At 33.3% G+C, this 22090-nt stretch overlaps 1 protein-coding gene across 5 annotated transcripts in view; it reads left to right on the top strand.

The window, feature by feature from the left end:
* KMT2C (lysine methyltransferase 2C) overlaps positions 1-22090 on the top strand; it is a 285908-nt gene that overhangs the window by 101249 nt on the left and 162569 nt on the right. For all 5 annotated transcript variants that reach the window (XM_027841013.1, XM_027841014.1, XM_027841015.1 and 2 more), the window contains exons 5-6: positions 3434-3582; positions 5161-5270. In XM_027841013.1, coding sequence (XP_027696814.1) covers positions 3434-3582; positions 5161-5270 — 259 coding nt within the window. The remainder of the gene's footprint in view (positions 1-3433; positions 3583-5160; positions 5271-22090) is intronic.

The raw sequence follows: 22090 nt of genomic DNA, 5'->3' as shown, positions 1-22090 counted from the left end.
TTACTAAGCCTCATTTTAATTAATCAACAAATATTAAGCATCTTCTTGGTGCCAGACTCTGTGCTAGGTGATTTTAATAAAAGATACTTTTTATCTAAGAACTCATTAGACTTCCTATATCTTTATTCAGGTAAATAGAGGTCATAGAAGTAAAATTTTATAGGATGTACTCCTGGAATGAGACTTCAGAGATTATTTCATCCAGTCTTCATTAACAGATGAGATTCAGAGTAGGAAACTTGTGTCCTTGGTCAGGTTTGGATCAGGTTATAACCTTGCTCAAGGTCACTCACTAACTGGTAGGCCTTAGATTTTTATCTAGGTCCTTAAATTCTAAATCCAGAATTCTTTCTGCTTTTACAAGAGTGGCTATTGATCAAATTTTTATTTTTTAAAAAAATATTTTATTTATTTTTAGTTTTAGTCATTCACTTTTATGAGATTTTGAGTTTTAAATTTCATTTTTTGGGGGAAGAGGGCTAGGTAATGGGGTTAAATGACTTGCCCAGGGTCACACAGCTAGTAGGGTGTCAAGTATCTGAGGTGGGATTTGAACTCACTTCCTCCTGATTTCAGGGCTGGTACTCTATCCGCTGCACCACCTAGCTGCCCCAGGTTTTAGATTTTCTTTTTTTCCTTCTCCTCTCCCCTCCCCCCTCCCCCCTCCCCAAGATGGCATGCAATCTGATATACGCTATACACATACAATCATATTAAACGTTTTCACATTAGTCATGTTGTAAAGAATTAGAACCAAAAGGGATAACTGCAAGAAAGAACCCTCCCACTCCCCTTAGAGAAATTCAATCTGCATTCAGACTCAGACTCTATTCAGTTCTTTCTGTGGATAGCATTTTCCATTATGAGTCTTTTGGAATTTTCTTAGATTATTACATTGATCATTAGATCATTATATTGCTGAAAAGAGCTAAGTCTATTAAAGTTGCTATTGTGGTATTAATTCATCATTTTTCCTGTTTATTTCTCATCCATGAAGTAGTACACCTGACATTTTTATGGTGAGTCTATACAAGAAAAAAATCAGTGTGAAAATAAGAAAGTTGGCAACATTTTCCCTGAGGAAGAGATGAGGAAAAGAGTATGAAACATTCCATATATCATCACTCTTGGTTAATGGTATGTTTCATTGTTCACTTTCCCATCTTTTTTTAAGATTAAGAATTCTTTGTTATGAGAAATGAATGGGAAGAGAAATAGTGAGAAAATAAAAATTGAGATACAAAGATTGAATTGCTTTACTTTTGAATTAGTTACTATTTGATTTTTGTGAGTCCTTGTAGAAGTAAATGATTGAAAACTGATTTACTTTTGTTAATAGTGTCATTTTTTTTAGTCAAATCCAGTATTTTTTAAATAATTTAATTTTTCCTGATTATATGTAAGGACAATTTTTAGCATTATTTTTTTTCTTCTTTTAAAAAAATGGATCTGGGAGGGGAAGATCCCCAGGGTTTCTAGCCAAAATAGAATGAAGCAAATAGGATTGTGAGCCCAGGGTTCCACAGCTAGTAAGTGTCCCATGTCACATTTGAACTCAGGAAGAGCAGGCTTTCTAACTCCAGGCCTGGTGCTCTATCCACTGTGCCACCTAAGGGCAACACGACTTTCTCCCTCTCCCTCTTTTTTTTTCTCTCCTCTCTTCTCCTTTTCTCTTTCTCCCTTCCCTTCCTATGCCTTTTGAGTATAGTTCTGTACATATTTTCTCCTTATCTTGATATATGGTGTAAGATGTTGGTCTATACCTAGTTTCTGCCCTGCTATTTTTTCTTCCAGCAGTTTTTGTTTAAAAGTGAGTTCTTGTCCCCAAAGCTGAGGACTTCGGGTTTATCAAACACTAGATCATGGTAGTCTTTTACTACTGTGTCTTATGTACCTACTCCATTCACCTGTTTCACCACTCTATTTCTTAGCCAGTTCCAGATAGTTTTTGATGATTATCGTTTCATAATATAATTTGAGATATCATATTGCTAGACCACCTTCTTTCACATTTTTTTTCATTAATCCCCTTTATATTATTGAACTTTTGTTCTTCTAGATGAGTTTTGTTATTTGGTAGTTCGGTATAGTTGTGAATAAGTAATTTAATTTAGTTGAGTTGTCATTTTTAGCATATTCACTGGGCCTTCCAATGAGCAATGGATATTTTTCCCCAGATCCAGTATTAATTTTGATTTCTAACAAAGCAGTGAAATGATTGGTAAAGGAAAGAACACACTATTCTAAAAAAAATTTTTTTACACGTCATAGACATTAGCAGAAGCTTAAAAAATTTAATAAGGTGTAGTAAAGTATAAAAATGTTTTTATAAGTTGGAATTTTTAATATTTGTACCTTGGATTTTTCAACCTTTTTGGCTTGGTTTTTTAACGAGGTATTTGACTTGGTGTTAATGTGAATTAATGTCTTGCTTTGATAGTGACTCTCTTATCCATATTTAGGGTAGAGGATTTATTATCATGTTAAAAGGGATGCCATGTCGTTCCCAGGATAACATAATTTCCAAGATATAATATTAAATACTGATGAAAATTTCAGCATTCCAATGAATAAAAATATTTTCATGAAATATGTGAATTTTTGTGGTTGAAACATGCTAACATTACTCTGTACTTTGTTCAGCATTGCCTTTTTTTGTTTCCATGCCTCATTTCTTCAAAAAGAGTTAGTACCATTACAGTTTGTTTAGCTTTTAGGAGGAAAACCTAAGAAAGCTAGAGTTCCCTTCTTCTAAGCCTAATACTTAATACCTTTCAGTCTCTTTAGTTTTATTGTTCTTGGATTCTTCTGCCTTCCAGATCAGTAATAATTCTACTAAATAAATGCATTTGCAGTTTTTGTTTTGGTGATTGTCATCACTCAACTTAAATTTTTTTTTTCTGATTGTGATGTTTTGTGAGTATGTATGACTACGTGACGTATTCACTATTAATAAGAAATAATTTAAGTTTTGAAGAAGGAATATATTGAGTCTCCAAGATTTTTGGAGATATTTGTTATAGGATCTCATAAAAGTTATTTTACATCTTATTTTTGGGGTACCATATTAAGGAACAAATCTACGTGTATGGTAAAACATTTTATAAAGCCATGTATGTGTTACATGGCATAGAACACTGGTCCTGGATTCAGTAAGCTTAGAGGTCAGTTACTGTCTCAGACTCTTAATAGATGTGTGTCTGTGGACAAGTCACTTTTACTTTTTAATGTTTCAGTTTCCTTAGCTGTAAGTAGTGGCTCATAATACCTTCCTCATAGAGTTGCTGTGAGGATCAAATGAGATGATATTTGTAAAAGTATTTGTGAAGGTATTAGGACAGTATCCTGCATATCATAGTAGGCGCTATGTCAGTGCATGCTAGTTAATATTATTACTACCATTATCACCTTATATTTCCCTTTACTTTCAAAGAGAACGGTCTCCTCGACAGAGCATAACATCATATGTAAGTGTAAGCACCCAAACTGCTTCAGATGATCAGACTGGTAAATTGTGGGACGAACTCAGTCTGGTTGGCCTTCCAGATGACATCGATTTCCAAGCCTTATTTGAGTCTACGGGTAGGAACGTTTTGATTTACCATATCATACATGTTACATTTTGGTGCAGAAATAATCTTGTAGTATCATAGAAAGTATGAGCACTTTTTTACATTAGTGAATGAATTCCAAGTGAATATCAAGAAACACTTATGGCTATGTACAAAGTAATACATCTTTAACCATACTTAATTCAGTAAGTCGTATTCAGTTTATTTAATTTGTTTCTTAAGATCTAAAAGTTGTATGTTTTATAGTTTATTTGACATTGATCTTGATTTTTATAGTACGTGCCACATTGTTTTCCCAGACAGCAGTGATATAGTTTTAATATTACTCCTGAGTTAGCCCATAAAAAAAGCTTAAGTTCACTTGGTGCATTTTTTTTCTCAGTATAGCTTATGGGCAAGAATTGTGTTTTTCATTCTCCATTTCCTATTTAATCTAAAACTTGGAAAACTAATTCATTAATGTTTACCAGTTAAATGAAGTTGAAAGTTACTTAACTGAAATATTTTAAGTTATGATCTTCTTTTTAGTTCTTAAATGACTCTTGTATGCTTCAACTGTAACAGTGAGTTTTCGCATTATTTATGTAAAGATCAGGACCTGATAAAGCCAGTAATTTGGGGAAAAATTTTAAATTGTTTTATCTCTTTTTTTATGGTGTTTTATAAAAGTTAGCAAATAAACAGCTCGATAATGTGCTTGCACATACAATGGCATGTGAAACTTGAATTTAATTTTGAGCCAGTGTGAGATTACCATAAGTTAATATTAAAGTTTGTATTTTATTCAAATTCACACTATGTGTGAATTTTCACATGAAACTCATGAATTATGTAGAGCTCAATTTGTAACCTTGGCTATCAGCTAAAATCCAACTAAAAATTTTACAGGGAAATTAAGTTCTCTATGAAGCCGAAGTAAATGTAACAAATTTTATGCAGTAAAACATGTACCTTAAGTTTGTCTTTCATACCTCTGCAGCCTTTTGACTTTTACTTTTGATCGAACTTTAGCAAACTTTACTATTTTTACTATTCCCAGTCTATAGCAGATTAGAAGCATAAAATTAAATGTTGATTAGGTGAGGTGATGCTAGAGAGCAATATTGGTGAGTAAGAGGCTACAGCAGCAGAAGACAAATTACTGCAATAGCTGATAATACTATATAGCGATTTGGGACTATTTTACGTAAGAGCCCATAGCACTACACACCTTACTTCTAGAGGGCATTGCTTTATTGTAGTGTGCTAATCTGCCTTCCTGTCCATGACCCATCTGCAAGAAGTTAGTTTAGGCTTTGTTCTCAGTATGTGCTGGGGAAATGAACAAGTGAAAGAATTAACAAATAAATGTGTGTGAGTGTGTGTGGGTGTATCTCAAGGGAAATCAAATAAGTTTTTCTGTTTAAAGTGTGAAATACCCTTTAGCTTGCTGATTTACTCAAGTAGAATACTAATTTGTTGTTTGAGTGCTTGAAACCAAATTAATGAGTTATTAGTGGGGTATGGAGTTTTTAACTTTTTCATTTGTTAAATTTTGAAGAGAAATACTTATAAAATTGCAGAATTTTATTCATTTATAATATTTCAGGTCACTTTTGGGCTCATCACCGTTGTGCAGAATGGTCTCTGGGAGTATGCCAGGCTGAAGAACAGGCATTAATGAACGTGGACAAAGCTGTTGTCTCAGGGAGCACAGAAGTAAGTTGAAAAAGCAGTTACTTATTATCAAAATATTTTCATTATATCAAATTCTGACCATGCAATATATTATTCTCATTATGCTGATAAATTGTCTATTCTGCGCGTAATTTTTTTTTCATAATTATATTAGGTAGAATAAAGTTTGTGTGATTATCTTAAAAAAAAAATAACACCAAGTGCTAATTTTAATTTGCTCCCAGTGAATTGTTTATTCATCTCATTTCATTGAATCCATTATTTTAAGGTGAATAATATATTAAAGTGGGAAGCAAATATAAATTAAATTCCTTTTATGTGAAAGTTCACCACATGCATGATACATATGGTTACTTTTTCCAATGAAAATGATGCAGTGGGAAGGTAAAGTAAGGTAGAAGAAATTTGATTCTGGTTAGTACCTTTTAAAAAAATGGATTACTGTGTCTCTTTAAGCAAGTTGACAGTTCATTTTTTCCTTTTGGTATCATGCCAACATAATGTCAATTTATACAGTCTATGTTTCTGTAAAAGCTTTTACTGTGATTTTCAAGTACTTTATCAATCAATACAAGAATAAATGAAATAATTATCCCAAATCTAAAAAGGTAGCAGCTTCTTTGCATTGAAGATGTGTTTGCTCCTAACCAAATGTCTTTTTTTTTTGCAAATGGAAAAAAAGTTATATCAAGAGTACATTAAAAATGCACATTTTGTGTCTATCGCTAAAATTAAGGTAAAATTTCGAATATATTGATGAGAGTGTGTCAGCTTCAGGATGTATTAAGAAGTTAATGACAAAATACTTGTTTTACTTGAACTTTAGGAGTAGTTATGGTTTTTTTTTGCTTATGTTAACTTTGGCTTAAAAAATAGAAAAGAATACTTTGGATTTGCAGTCTTTGCATATGTTAAGTGTAGAACATATTTCAAAAAAGCTGAAAGTGAAAGTATTCAATCTTAGCTTGTATTGACTGAATGAAGGGATTATGATATTTTCAAGTGATCTAATCTGGAACAAACGAGTATCAAGAGTATTTTCGGGTCGGCTAGGTGGCACATTGGATGGAACTCCAGCCTTGGAGTCAGGAGGGCCTGAGTTCAAATGTGGCCTCAGACACTTGACACATAGTAGCTATATGACCCTGAGCAAGTCGCTTAACCCTGAATTCCTCACCAAAAAAGCAAAAAAAAAAAAAAAAAAAAAAAAAAAAGTACTTTCAAGGAAAGTCGACCTCTGTTTCAGAAAAGGAACAAAGATGTTAGTTTGAGATAAAAGTCATTTAGGAGAAGGAGTCAAGGTAGAGGGAGAAAATGTAGCCAGAAGATTCTGGGTAGTTGACCTTTTCTCACCTTAAGGATATAGCTGACTGAGCCCTATAGTTATAGGTTGAAATCTTCCTCCTTTTAAGCCCTGCCCTGGTCCAAGGAGCCAGAGAGCTGTGCTCCCTGCTAATGTTTATTGAAACATGGCCATTTCTTATTTCTATGTATCCAACCTTAGTCTCTTTTGAGCTCCTGTTCTTCTTTACCAATTGCCTAGTGGACATTTCAAGCTATGTGTCTTGTAGGCATCTTAAAGTCAGTGTGTCCAAAGCAAAAGTCATTATCTTTCTCTTGAAACTCACAATTCTTCTAAACTTTCCTGCTTTTGTTGAAGGCACCACTGTTTTTCCTGGTTTGCAGCCTCAGATTTATCCTTGGCTCCCCATTCTCCCTGAACTCTATTTTCCATCCCTCTATTACCCTGTCCTCAGGGATCAAATAATTTACCAGGTGTTGTCTATTCTCTTGAATCAGTCTCTTTCTTTCTAAGAATCTGTCCAACACCATAGTTCAGTTCATTAACTTTCACTTGACTTGCTGCAAAATCCTTTAAGTGGTTCTTTCTAGCTCAAGTCTGTCCATTCCAGCCTCCACACAGCTGCTATTATGATTTTTTTTTAATAGGAGAGACTTGACTTAGTTGCTTCTCTGCTAAATTCTCATGACTCTGTATTACTTCCTGAATTAAAAAAAAATAAGCTGTTGGGCAATTAAGGATCTTTACAGTAATGACTGTGATGATCTTATCAACTTTGATGTATATTGTTCCCTTTCACAAATGCTTTCTTCACACAGGACAGTTAATTTTCTATCTCAGTGCTTTTATGCTCACGGTACTTGGAATGTACTCTGCCTTTTAAAATTCCTCATTTCTTTCAATGCTCAGGTCTATTGCCTTCCTTTACATGATGAAGTCTTTCCTTACTCTCTAATCCAGAAATTACCTTGTATTTACTCTCTCTATTCTTATATGTGTACGTGATTATATCCTCTGGTAGAAAATGAGCTTCTTGAGGGCAGTATCCAGCATATATGTCTCTGCTAGGCACATAGTAGATGCTTGTTTATGAAATTATTTTTGACTTGGTATATGCTTTATTTTTATAAAATTCTAATTTTATTTTATTTTCAGCTTCCAGTTCTCTGCCTCCCATTTTCCCTTTCTAAAGGGGGGGAAAAACCAAGATCGATTATAGCTATGTATAGTCAAACAAAGTTAGTTAGGATTGAACAGAAGATTTTGTAATGGTGTTGAGAGAACGTAATTTGACTTTAAATGTATCTCTTGGCAGGACTCTGATGTATTTTTCCTATGATACTATTTCCTAGCAGCAGAACCATTAGTAATTCTGTAGCTGTACCTTCCCCCATCCCTTGCAAAAGATGGAAAATTAAGGGGTGTGGAAGTATGTGGGGTGATCTGATGCGCAGTTAGTTATAGGTCTTAGTTATAGTTGCTTATGTAGTTTTTAAAGTTGCAATGTGCTTCCCGTAGACAAGGTTGTCTTGGAGATCAGTAAGAAGCTAAGTAGAAGGCAGGTGTAGTTTATGAAAGTTGCTTTTTATGGGGGAGAATTAATCTAGTTTCATTACTATTAACTAAATTTCTGCAAAGTTGCTACTTATATGTGATCTTTGGGTTATGGTAGTGATTATTCCTGTACTTTGTTGTCTAGTCAAACTTTTTTTCCCCTGTTTCTCACACATGACTCTGCCTTGACATTGGTCATCTTTCATGTAAGATATGTATTTCCTTATCACCTTTACTTCATAGTACGCCTCCTTATCTTCTCCATGAAGTCTTTTTTTGATTTCTCTATCATTAAGTTACTTATATTGGACTCTTTTGTTTTTTCTATGCAATTACGTACATCTGTGTTCTCCCCATAGACTGTAAGATCCTTGAGAACAGTTACTATCTGACATATAGTAGGTGCTTAATTTATTGAGCTTATTGATTGCTGATTTTTTACGTTAATTTGAACTCTATCACTTTGTATATCAGTCTTCTTATCCTTGAAGGAATAATATAGAATAAATGTTCTTGAATTTGGAATCAATACAACAGCTACCTTTGTGTATTTTACTTTTTTGCAGAAATATTTTCATTATGGGGGATAAGAATGTTGCATGGGCTTTCATGGGCTGTTGAGTAGATGATTTATTAATTGTTTAAGTCCCCTGCTGTGCCGCCGAAACTTACAGAAATAAAATACAGGGGTTTTTTTGTTTGTTTGTTTTTGTGTGTTTTTGTTTTTTGTAATTGCTTCTTTTTTGGCCATTAGCTGGCTTAACTACTGTTCCATAGTGATAGATTATGTTCTCAAACTTTTCTCAGGTGTTGGGAAGGGTGACATTTGTCATTCAAGCATGGTGTATAGAATAATAGTGGGCTTCTGGTGTAGGGAAGGAGTACATAGCATCTCTTTACCTCTTCCCTTATAAGTCAGTCAAAAAGCTTGAAACTAAAAGGGAGTTAAAAGGGACAAGATTAACTATAGCATGATGAACGGCCGTCTTATAGGAAAAATAACAGTAGACACCTCAGAAATCTATAGGAGACAAAAACATTAGAAGGGATAGGTATTTCAAATACCTGGCCTCAGATATTTTCTATTAAAGGAACAAAATGTAGGTATATAGAAAACAAGCAGGGCAGACCAACAATTCCTAATTTACAGAGCTAAATTGCCCCTCATAGGCATTTCTGATAAAATAAGATCCAGAACTGGACTCAGGACTTCTGAAGAGGTACCCTTTTTTCAGAAAGAACGGAATAGATTATAGTGATGTGTATGTATTAGTAATATATAGTATTCTTGAGAAAATTCAGGATCCAGAAAGAAGAATCATGGTAGATAGGGCTGGGCTAAGATGAGCAGAAACAGAAATCAAATTTAAATCATCATCATTGCAGCATACTGCCAACTTCTTATATAGAAAAAGGAGATATAGGAAGCATTAGGGAAGCTCTGGCACAGATATATGATGTAGCAGTGTTGTAAGGCCTAAATTATTTTTAAATCGGATATGGTGCTCCTTCTCAAGATAGAGTTGCTAGTAATTGCTTTAATGATAAATTAATCTTTCAGAAACTAATAAAATTCCTTTTCTAGATCTTATTCTTAGTAACTAGGTAGAAATGATGACTGGCATATAAATAAGGGGGATAGTTGAGATGACGTTGACTGTTCCTTGTTAAAATTTGTGATTTGGCGAGAGTAAAGTGGGGCATGTTTTCACATATACCCTTTACTTTGGGCAAGCAGATGTCCAAGTGTTCAAAGGGAATATGAGTGTGATCTTATAGATTAAAATCATTTATGGGAAATTAGTCAAGGAAGAATGTTTAACTCCCCTCACCCCCCTTTTTTTAAATGAATGAACAAATGTTTATTAAGCACTCACTAAGTTCCAGCCACTGTGCTAAGGAATAGGGATACAAGTACAAACAAGGAAGATAACCCTTGACCTCAGGAAACTTATATTTAAAAAAATATATTTTTAATAGCATTTTGTTTTTTCCCAATTATGTGTCAGGACAATTTTTAGCATTCATTTTTACAACATTTTGAGTTCCACATTTTTCTCTCTCCCCTGTTCCTAAAATTGTAGGCAATTTGATATGGGTTATATATGTACAATTATGTAAAACATTTCCACATTAGTCACAGTTATGAAAGAGGAAACAGATCAAAAGTGGAATAAAAAAAACCACAAAAAATAAAAGTCGAAAAAGTATGCTTCAGTCTGCATTCAGAGCACCTCAGTTCTCTGTCTGGGTGTGGATAACATTTTCTATTGTGAGTCCTTTGTACTTGTCTTAGATCATTGTGTTGCTGTTAAGAGTTAAGTCATTCAAAGGTGATCATCATACAATGTTGCTGATACTGTATAAATTATTTTCCTGGTTCTGCTTACTTCACTTTGTATCAGTTTGTACAAGTCTTTGCAGGTTTTTCTGATGTCTGCCTGTTCATTATTTCTTATTGCACAGTAGGATTCCATTACCACCAAATACCCCAGCTTGTTTAGCCATTCCTGAATTGAGGGCATCCCCTCAATTTCCAATATTTTGCCACCATGAAAAGGACTGCTATAAATATTTTTGCACGTGTAGATCCTTTTCCTTTTTTTATGATCTCTTTAGGATACAGACCTAGTGGTGGTATTGCTGGTTCAAAGGATATGCACAGTTTGGTTGACCTTTGGGCATAGTTCCCAATTACTCTTCAGAATGGTTAGATCAGTTCACAACTCTACCAACAGTTCATTAGTGTCCCAATTTTCCCACATCGTCTCCAGCATTTATCATTTTCCTTTTTTGTCATATTAGCCAATCTGATGGGTGTAAGACAGTACCTCAGAGTTGTTTAATTTGCATTTCTCTAATGAAAAGTGATTTTGAGCATTTCTTCATATGCCTGTAGATAGCTTTGACTTCTTCATCTGAAAACTGCTTGTTCATATCCTTTGACCATTTATCAATTTGGGAATAGTTTGTATTCTTATAAATTTGACTCAGTTCTCTATATATTTGAGAAATGAGAACTTTATCAGAGACACTTACTGGAAAGATTGCTTCCCAGGTTTCTCCTTTCCTTCTAATCTTGGTTGTTTTGGTTTTGTTTGTGCAAAAGCTTTTTAATTTAATATTTAATATAATCAAAATGATCTATTTTACATTTTGCAATGCTCTTTTATCTCTTAGTTGGTCATGAGTGCTTCCATTCTTCATAGATCTGACAGGTAGACTATTACTTCTTGTTCTAATTTACCTGTGGTGTTCCCCTTTATGTGTCATTTACCCATTTTGACCTTATCTTTGTATATGGTGTGAGATGTTGGTCTATACCCAGTTTGTGCCTTATTGTTTTCAGATTTTTCCAGAAAGTGAGTTCTTATCCCAAAGGCCTGGGGCCATTGGCTTTATCAAACACATGGTTACTGTGGTCACTGACTACTGTATCTTATGTACTTAATCCATTCCACAGATCCACCACTCTGTTTCTTAGCCTGTACCGGATAGTTTTGATAATTATTGCTTTATAATATAGTTTGAGATCTGGTATTGCTAGGCCACCTTCCTTTTTTTTTTCCCCCCTTTTTTCCTTTTATTTCTTTAGTTCCCTTGATATTCTTAACCTTTTGTTCTTTCAGATGAATTTTGTAATTTCTTTTACCCCCCAAAAAATAAATATATAAATTTTTTTTAATATTAACCAGTGCTACCTGTGAGTAATTGATATTTTTCCCATTGTTTATATCTGAATTTATTTTTATGGAAAGTGTTTTATAATTTTGTTGCTATAGTTCCTGGGTTTGTCTTGTCAGGTACACTCCCAAGTATTTTATGATGTTTACAGTTATTTTAAGTGGAATTTCTCCTTCTGTTTTTTTGCAGCTGGACTTTGTTAGTAATATATAGAAATATTGGTAATTTATGTGGTTACATTTTATATTCTGCAACTTTGCTGGAGTTATTAACTGTTTTCAGGTAGCTTTTTAGTTGATTCTCTAAGAATACTATCATCATCTGCAAAAAGTTTTGTTTCCTCATTTCCTATTCTAATTCCTTCAATTTGTTTTTCTTCTTAATGCTATAGCTAACATTTCTAGCACTGTATTGAATAATAGTGGTGATGGAATGGTTACTTCTTAAGAATGAAATTGTCAAAATGAAAACAAGAGTGATTCTGATCCGATGAAAAGGAAGGATAAAAGAAGAGTGTGAAAGGTGCTTGAGAAATTTAGGACAATTAAAATTTGTTTCAAGATCTATATGGAAGATGTAACTGAGGGTGAATTCAAAAAAATAGCATGCCATTGTAAATATAGTGTTGGCTATAGTAGTGTAAATGGAAAGAATGCTAAAGAAACTGAATGGTGTAATGACTGTGATGAAGCTTAGCCCATGTGAAGAGACAAGAAAATGGACCTTCTTTTCTCTGCTGAGATAGTTTACTATGGGCGTCCAATATTATGTGTGCTTTCAAGACTTGGTTGAAATGTTGGTATGTTTTTATACAGAGAGAGAGAGTGTGTGTGTGTGTGTGGTGTGTGTGGGGGTGGGTGTGTATTGTTATCCTTTGGATTTTGTTTTTTGCTTTTTTTTTTTAAAGGGTTTGCTCACTGGGTTTGGGATTGATGGAAGTATTTTCAGAAGTGGAGATCTGATAGCTATTATAACAGCTCATTTTATTGGAATGTTATTTATAGCACAAAAATAGAAATTAAGGTAATATCCATCACTTGGCAAATGACAAAAAAAAGAATAGGTGATGAATATAATGGGGTATTATTGCTCTCTAAGAAGGGATAGCAAAAGACTTTCATGAACTGATGCAGAGCTGCAGAGTGAAGTGTTCAGAACAATAGCATCAGCTTTGTAAAGAAAATCAACTGTGAAAGAATTTGGAACCTGTAATAAAGGATTCAAATGATGAGATAGACATAAAGTACAGAGTAAAACATGATTTTTAATACCTTGCTCGTGTGGGAATTTATTTTGCCTAACTATGCATACTTCTAAGGAGGACTTTGTGTTGGGTGAAGGGAATCTGTCTACAGGCACCAATACCACACCCCCTAACAAAGAAAAAGAGAGAGGGAGGAAAGAATGGGAGTGGGGAGTTACTGAAGAATTTTTTAAAAATGCACAGAGAACAGAAGGAAGGCAAGAAGGAGACAAAGACGTAGACCAGCTTTGGAGGTTTCGTGTTGGAGTTATAGCTTATATAATATTCACTGTTCTGCATTGAATATTCTTTTTTTTAAAATCTATATGAAAACATAAAGATGGATTAAGGCCACAGCCAGAATGGGATGTGATGATGACAATAGAATCTGGAGGGAAGGCAGTAGTGTCCAGTGGATAAAGTAATGGTTATGAAAGTGACCTGACTTAAATGAGGATTCTCCACGTTTTAGAATTTTAAACCTGAGGAGGATGTAGGATGTTTGTTCTCCTCATCTCAATTCCTCTATTTGATGGCAAATATTTCTGCAAATGAGTAATCAAATGATGACCCTGTCTGCAGTGGGGAGTGGATAATAATTTACTTGCAAGTTTTGAAAGTGCAAAAGAAATTTATTAAGTGATTTTTTTTTTAAATAATCAATTGGTATCTGTAGTTGGATGGCATCGGTATCCAGATTTGCACCCAAAATGGATCAGTAACATGGGCAGTTCCTTAGTTTTTTGCCTTTTTGCATAAGAGAAGTCTCATCTCTGATGTGTAAGTTATACTTTTTTCTTTTCATGGATTCCACATTTGAAATTGGCGAGTATCAAGGCATTACCTACTGCTTAAACCTCTAGAGATGTACATTCATTTCTGCTGTAACCTGATAAATGCTTTCCTAAAAATTGCCACATTATGCAAAATCTCACAATGAAAGCCAGAAAGTTTATGTGGAAATTAGGGTTAGGTGCACAACACTCACAATACTTTTTCTTTACTGGTGTCAAACTGAAATGGAAACTGAGCCCTCCTTTCCATACATAAGGATCACTGTGCACCAAATATTAGTTTTAAAATGTGATATTATCTTTCATAGTATTTTCATTTATTTTGTTAAATATTTTCCAATTATATTTTTTATCTGGTTCTGACCCAATTCTGGTGTGTAATCCCCTAGCCTCTCAGGATTGCTGAGGCATATTGGGAATGGAGAAGTATGTTACTATGTCCAGGCTGGGTTTTTTTAAAATTCCTATTTTATTGTTGCTTTTTGGTTTTCATCCCACTTCTTTCTGAATATATTCTCCTTCCTTCTTTCCCATCTAAGAAGTTATTCCTTCACTTTTTTTTTTTTTTTAAGAAAGAATTAAAAACAGTTCAACCAGACTAGCAAACACACCAGCCATGTCTGGCAGCATATATAGTCGACAACCTGTGTTTATACCTGTGTTTGTCACCACTGCAATGAAGGAAGGGAGTTGTATCTTCTTAGTTCCTTACTTGACTGAGCTTAGTCTAATTACCTCATCTTCCTTTTCCTTTGATTGCTCTTATAGTTTACATTGTGGTTATTATATCTGCTATTTTCTGGTTCCACTCTACATCTCTGTGTGTGTGTGTGTGTGTGTGTGTGTGTGTAATCTTTTTGTAAACAAATAGATGGGTGATCGCTTAGATTCTGGAGTGTACCTCAGCAGTGTAAATTGAAACCCATCTGCATCTGCCCACCTTGAGCAATTTTGGGCTTTCATGATCTCACCCACTTTTCTAGAGGCAAGTTTTTGCTCCTGTTGTACAGATGAAGAAACTTAGGGTTAAGTGACTTTCCATGGTTGAAAACTAAATATTGCAGCCTGGATTCAAACCCAGGTCTTCTCTCTCCAAACCATTGCTCTATATCCCAATTTTTCCAGCTGTTACAGTATTTTTGACTACAGTACCTCTTGCATCCATTCAGTCTTTTCTCTGTGCCACTACCCTTGTCCAGACCCTTAGTTATACTACAGTGGTGTTTAAATTACTTGGGATGAAGTAAAATAGTTAAATTTATTAATTTAATTAATAAATTGATAATAATTTAATAAATAAATTAATTTAATTTGTTATTAATTTATTTAAATAGCTAAATCAACTATATAATGTTTCTTTTTAAAAAAAATTTTTTAATGTGCATTGCTTTTATATAATACCTTGGTTTTATGTAATTTGCCTGTGCTTTTATAAGATTTTGGCACTTTTCATCATGAAACCACATTTTTACCACATTGGATATTAAGTACCCTATTTTTCTAAGTCTTAAGTTTGATTTTTATACCTTTATAGATTTTCAGTGGGATTTTTTAGAAGCATATTTATCTTTAACTCTTATCTTTTTGTCAGTGTTATCTTATTTTAGGAATTTCTTGAGTTCGGAAAGAATTCTACTCATTGTAAAGATAGTTATAGAACTTATTATTCCCTCAACATGGTTACAACTTCCAGGCTCAATGGAATTTAAAAAAGTGAAAGGAAGAAATTAAAAAAAAAATTAGTGGAAGTATAATAGTCTCTAGAAGATACTCTGATCTCACTCACCTTGCAATAACAGTAGTTTTGATATAGTCTAGAATGATAGAGATTTTCATAATTTCATAATTAAAAATGAATTTTTAACCCCAATCTTAAATACTATATTATTTGTATGCTATTTTGCCCATTATAACTGCTACAGCTCTTCAGTTGTCAGGCCCCTTAGAATGTCTTGAAGATTAATTTGACTGTTTTGCAGCAGCAATTGACTAAGTTTTGCATGTTAAAAAACTTCACTTTCCTTTCCTCTTCAGTGTGATTTCTTTGTGGGCTTGAATGATCCTTGAAGCACTAACATATCTTTAATGGTCATTGAAATGAGTGTCATGAAACCTACAACTTTTGGTACTTTTACTTGTACTATCTATTCCTAAAAACCTCACAATTAAAGATAAAACAAACAAGAACAATGAAGTGAAGCACATATTGATAGAGAATTAACTAAATTTGAGAAATCAGCTTAGTCTAATTTCACTTGTTCTATGTCAACCTGATGTTAATAGAAGTACCACAAGCATAGCATGACCATTGTTTTCACAAAATGAAATATTATCTAGTCCAATAATTAACACAACTGTTATACTATAGTTTCCAAAGAGATCTTCTTGGCTCTTAGACCTTCTCCCCAATCTTCTCCAACTTATACTCTGTTTCTAGAAAAAATGTTTTTTATACTGGTTTCCTTTTGTGCATAAAAGAATGTCCAAACTTATAATTTAATATTCCGGGTCTAGTGTAATCTGGTACAAAACTACCCTAATCTGCAATACATTCTTTTCAGACTTACCTCTTAAAAAGAATTTCCTCAGTGTATTGTAGCCATGTAGTTATGGTAATGATGGTGATATTAGCTAATACTTAAAACCTGGCTTAAAATTTGCCAGGTGCTGTACTTTACATACCTATCTCATTTTATCATTACAACTACCTTGGGAGGTTGGTATTATTATCCCCATTTAACAGATGAGGATACCGAGGTGAACAGAAGTTATTGTCTTGTCCAGCGTCCCACACAGCAGTTTTGGGTCTTCCTGACTCCAGAATTGGTGCTCTATCGCCACTGTGCCACCTAGCCATATTAGTCTGGTCTCTTCAACACATTTTGTTCTTTTCCTTGGTATGTACTTTACCTTCTTCATGTTTTGCATTGCTGTCTTTTAAAAATTCAAATTAAATAGTCTCCCTTTTTTGAACCCTTTTCTATTTCCTCCACCTTCTAAGTTGGTAATGATTTTTTCCCCCTGAGTTTATTTGAATTTCACTTAGTGAATTTTTGAGCTTCCTTCCAATATCAGAACCTCATGTCAGTCAATAGGAGAGAACCCTGTTTATAGTTTAGATGTTCTTTTGAATAATTGGTAGTAGCATTAAAAAGCCCTGAAGTTAGCAAATAACTTATTTGCCTTTTATAGCTAGTTCTCAGTCATTTTTTCAGAATATGCAGAGGCAGCATTATGTAATATATAAGACATTAATCTTGGAGACAGGAAGACTTTGATTCAGGTGCTATCTATATCCAATTTAGTAGAGAAATACAGACAGTTTAAAGAAAAAGTGGCTTGCCCAAGGGTGCACAGCTGTTTAGCAATGGAACTAGGATGAGTCTGTGGTTATCGTTGCCAGTCCAGAGCTCTTTCTGTTACCCTAACCTGTCTGTCTCCATCCTTTCATTGTTGGCACTTTAGATCCTTGATAAATATATTGGTGAGAGATATGTGATTTATTTTCATACCCAAAGATGATATAAATCTAAACTTTTCCAAGGGAGTTAGAATTTGGAAGACATGGGTTTAAGTCCTGCCTAAAATATCACTTTTGTGTGCCTTGACAAATAACTCAACTTTTCAAATGGTACTTGTGTGAGTACTTTGTGTGAGACTTTCTTGTTATAAGCGATCTCCTTGGAGAAGTAGTAGAATCTTTGGGTTTAAGGGTATGAACATTAGTCACTTTCCAAAATGTTTCATAAATCCACAGCATCATCAGCAACACACTTTTGTGTCATACTTCCATTAATCACCTTCAGTGTTGGTTATTCTTATTTTTTGTCCTCTTCACTATTTTTCAGGGTGTGCAATGAAACATTGGGGATGTTTTGTTTACATTTCTTTGATTATCAGTGATTTGGGGCTTTGTTCCATATAATTGTTAATAGCTGACGGTTCTTTGAAAGCTGATGTCTTTTGACTTTTTATCTATTGGTTAATGGCTTTTGGTTTTATCCATTAATTATTAAAGTGTAGCAAACTCTTATCAGAGAAATTTGATGGAAAAAAAGATTTTTTCCATTGGGTCCTTTTCCCTCTTATTCCAGGAACTTTTTTTTTTTTTTTTTTTTTGTTCAGGAACTATTCTGATCCATATTACTAGTTTTCAGTTTTTCTTTTATAATTTTCTCCTTCACTTGTTTGGTTTATAATATGTCTCTTACTCATTTATGAATGGTATATGATTTTTTTTGGTAGTATGATCATGTATCCATTTAAAATGTAAGGGGGAATAAAGTAATTTCTGCAATTGCTATTTTCCTACCAGTTTTTAATAAATAGGGAGTTCAGTTGTAAGTAATTTGTTTCCTGAACTATTGAGTACTGAATTATTGAGTCTTGTTTATAATTCTCTCTTGTCTAGTCTGTTCTATTGATCTCTTTTTTACATAAGTTTTTATTGATATTTTCTCTTTCTTATATCAGCATAATGTACCTATATTCCTGTTTCCCTTTATAGAGAGCCATCACATATGCTACATAGGTTTTTTAGAAAGGAGAAAAAAATAAGGTAACCTTCCTACACCTACCCCAATATTCATATCATGCCCCTGGTGGTCCCAGAGCCACCCTCACCTCCATTCCCATCACCTCATCTACTTCTGCTGCTGTTTTCTGACCCCCTAACTCCAGGCCATATGAACTAAATTCAGGACAAAGGATATGTCCCCATCCAGTTTTCTTCCCCTGCTGCCTTCCTCCACCAACAGAAGGCTGATAAAACTCATGTCCATGGTGGGTAGAGCGGGGGGAAGAAAAGAAAAGGAAGGAAAAAAAAAGTAAGCACAATTGATAAGTATATTGAAAAATTCAGAGACATGTACACTGTATATATAAACATATACATGTGGCCCTCTTACCTCTACTAAGGTGTACGTTGGGGCAGGCTATCTTCTCTTAATGTCTTCATTAGAGTTCTATTTCTCTTTTGTTTAAAAAATTATTTTTGCTTTTCGGTGTGTCACTTTTTTTCATTTGCATTGTTATTGTGTTTATTGTTTTCTCGGCTGTCATTACTTTACCCTGCATCAGTTCATATATATCTTTCCATGGTTTTCTGTATTCACACACACCATTTCTAATAGCACATTAATACTTCATTATATTCATATACAATTTTTTTACTCATTCCTCACCTGATGGACATCTCCTTGATTTTTAATTCTTTGCTATCACAAAAAATGCTGCTGTAAATATTTTGGAGTATATGGAGACTTTCTTTTCTTATTGATGACTTCCTTAGTGTATAAAGCCCAGTAATGGCATCTTTGGTTCAAAGGGTATGAACATTTTAGTCACTTTATTTGCATAATTCCAAGTTCCTTTCTAAAATGCCTGTAACATTTCACAGCTCCAAGAATAATATTTTAGTGTGTCTTTCCATTACTCCTACCACATTGAATGTTTATCTTTTTATTTTTTTAACCAGTACCAGATATTTTTGATGAGTGCTACTTTTATAATGTAATTTGCAATCTAAAAGTGTTATTCGCTCTTCATCCGCATTTCTTTTAATTATTTCCCTTGATACTCTAGATCTTTTATTTTTCTTAATGAATTTTGTGGTTAATAAGTTCTTAAATGTATCCATTTCAAAATTTGATTGTTATAGAATCAAAAATATAAATTAGGTTTGGTAAGATTATAATTTTATTATAACTGTTATATAGTTTATTAAATTGGCATGGCCCAGCCATGAGCATTAAATATTCCTCCAGCTATTTAAGTTTTATTTTTTTTTAAGGAACATTTTGTATTTTAATCTGTACAGGTATTTTGGTAGCTTGAATTACACACGTATCTGTGTGTGTGTGTGTGTGTGTGTGTGTGTGTGTGTATTTTTGGTGAATGTTTTGAATCAAACTTGCCTTTATATTATTGAGTCCTGGAATTGATTATTATTTAGAAATGCTTTTATTTTTGAGGGTTTATTTTGTATCTTACAGCTTTACTAAAGGTGCTGATTATCTCTATTTTTATATTTGTTCTGATGCCCTGTGATTTTCTAAGTAAACCAACATTTCATGAGCAAATAGAGATAGTTTTATTTTTTCTTTACTTTATAGTCTTTAATTGTATTTAGCACGTAGCATATTATATGTCACAAAATAGGTGATTTATAAATGCTTATTGATTTGACTTGACTTTCTCTTGTGTTAATCTTCCTGTTAGCATTTCCAGAAATATATGAAATAATAATTATTGTGAGACTTCTAATTCATCAGTATTGCAAGTCATGCTTGCTTTTGATTTTAGGCAATTACTTTTTCTGACACTAAAAGTTCATCTATGCCTGTACTTTGTAGGTTTTTTCCCCCCATAAATGAGCACTGTAATTTGTCTTATACATTAATATATATGGAATCTTTTAAGAGCTTATTTGGGTCTGAAGTTGACTTTTCATTTGATCTGGTGACACTGGCCTTAATTTTATTTTAGTCTTCTTTAGAAAATGTGTCTTAGACTATTACAGTCTATGGTGATTTCACTTTCTGTAATTCTGTAACACTTTTTGCAGTTCATCTTGGAATTAATTATGCTCTACATTTTGATATACTTTGTGTTGTATTGTTTACCTTTGATATTAATAATTGCTCAATTTTTCATGAATCTTGCCTCCCCAACCATATTGTAAATTTCTTGGCAGACGTCCGTAACTTATATATTTCTTATAACCACTTTGAGTTCAGGGAAAGAAATAGTAGGTGTGCATCATGTGTGTTTGTGTCAGTGACATGTCTGTGTGTTTTTTTTTAATAGATTTAAAAAACCTTCTACTATACTAGCTATTCTATAAAACAAATTTTTTCATTTTGTCTGGTGTCTTTTGAACTCTTTTTGAAATCCTATGCAATTTAGATATTCTAATCCTTCTAGGAACATTTTTTCCCAGTATTTTCTTATTATTCCTAAGCTATTAGAATATTAAAATTTGTTAAACAATATACATTTGCAGCTGATGACCTGATTTTTCATTGAGAATTTTTTTGAGCATATGATTCTATTCACAAGGTCACACGATGGCTAAGAAAACATTTGAGCAGTTGTAAAAGAAAATAATGAGGCCTGGGATTATCTGGCCAAAGAAATTTTAAAATTTCAGCCATTCAAGAGCTGAATACTCCTCCCTTTCTAAACATTAGTCAAATTTATAATCATGCTTAGGTCATTTTTTTTTTTAAAAATCACAGTTTCTTGTACATTTAGCAAATGCTGATAGTTAATATTTAATAGTTTTGGATCAGATTAATACAGTACATTATATGTAACAGGTTTCCCTTCCTTAGATGTTGGATGTTTTTGCTTTGCTACATAGTTGGTAGCAAATTAGTTTGTGAAGGGTTCAATTAATTGTAATTAGGGCATTGTTTCAGCCTTTTAGCATCTTTGTATGGTGCTGTAAATTAATGAGTTGGGCATATTCCAGTCTTTCTCAAAGCAGTTAGAGATTTCATTCTCTTGACAATAGTTTTTGTTGCAAATGTAATTAAGTTTCTGATCTTGTAAAATGATATATGGTATTGAAGGCAGAGGTTTAGTTTATATCTGTTTCATTATTTGACTTGTTCCCTTGATCATAAGTACATCCTACCAAACTGGGTTTTGGCTCAAATTTATTTGACAAATTGCTATCTAAAATATACAGGCTTAAGCCCACAGAAGATAGAAATTTGAATAAGACGTATTTTAATGACAGATGCCTCCCCCTTTAGAGGGGAATGAAACCAAAGTGGAAAAAGATATTGTCTATTTTGCTTCTTGTTAACCGCTCTTGAGTAAAAGAGAATAAGCATTTATATTATACCTTAAGATCTACAGATAAATATTCTTATAATTACCCCTGTGAGGTAGATGGCTTCAGTATTGTTTATACCCATTTTAAAGATGAGGAAATAAAAAATCAAGGAAGTTATTTAATTTTTCCCTAGTTTCACTCTATGAGTAAGATATCATTGAGATTTAAATCTGGTTTGTCTGTTTTTTTAACTTCACTAAATTGTCTTTGTGGAAACAAAAACCAAAGAAAAACATTTGGAATTTCTTGAAATTTCACATATCCTCACCGTCATTCCTTAGCATATTCTTGCAATTGTTTATTAGATTTATTCATTATGGTTGCTACGTCATTTGCAATAGACATTTTAAATAGGTTTTTTCTAAGTATATTTGTGTTTATTAGTTAATGGTTAAGCTAGTTATAAACATTTGTTCTTTG

The sequence above is a fragment of the Vombatus ursinus genome, unplaced genomic scaffold, assembly GCF_900497805.2.
Source record: "Vombatus ursinus unplaced genomic scaffold, bare-nosed wombat genome assembly UNPS02014852.1, whole genome shotgun sequence".
In the NCBI taxonomy this organism is placed as follows: Eukaryota; Metazoa; Chordata; class Mammalia; order Diprotodontia; family Vombatidae; genus Vombatus; species Vombatus ursinus.
The sequence above is the reverse complement of the archived record's forward strand: the minus strand, read 5'-3'. Positions and strand labels throughout refer to the sequence as shown.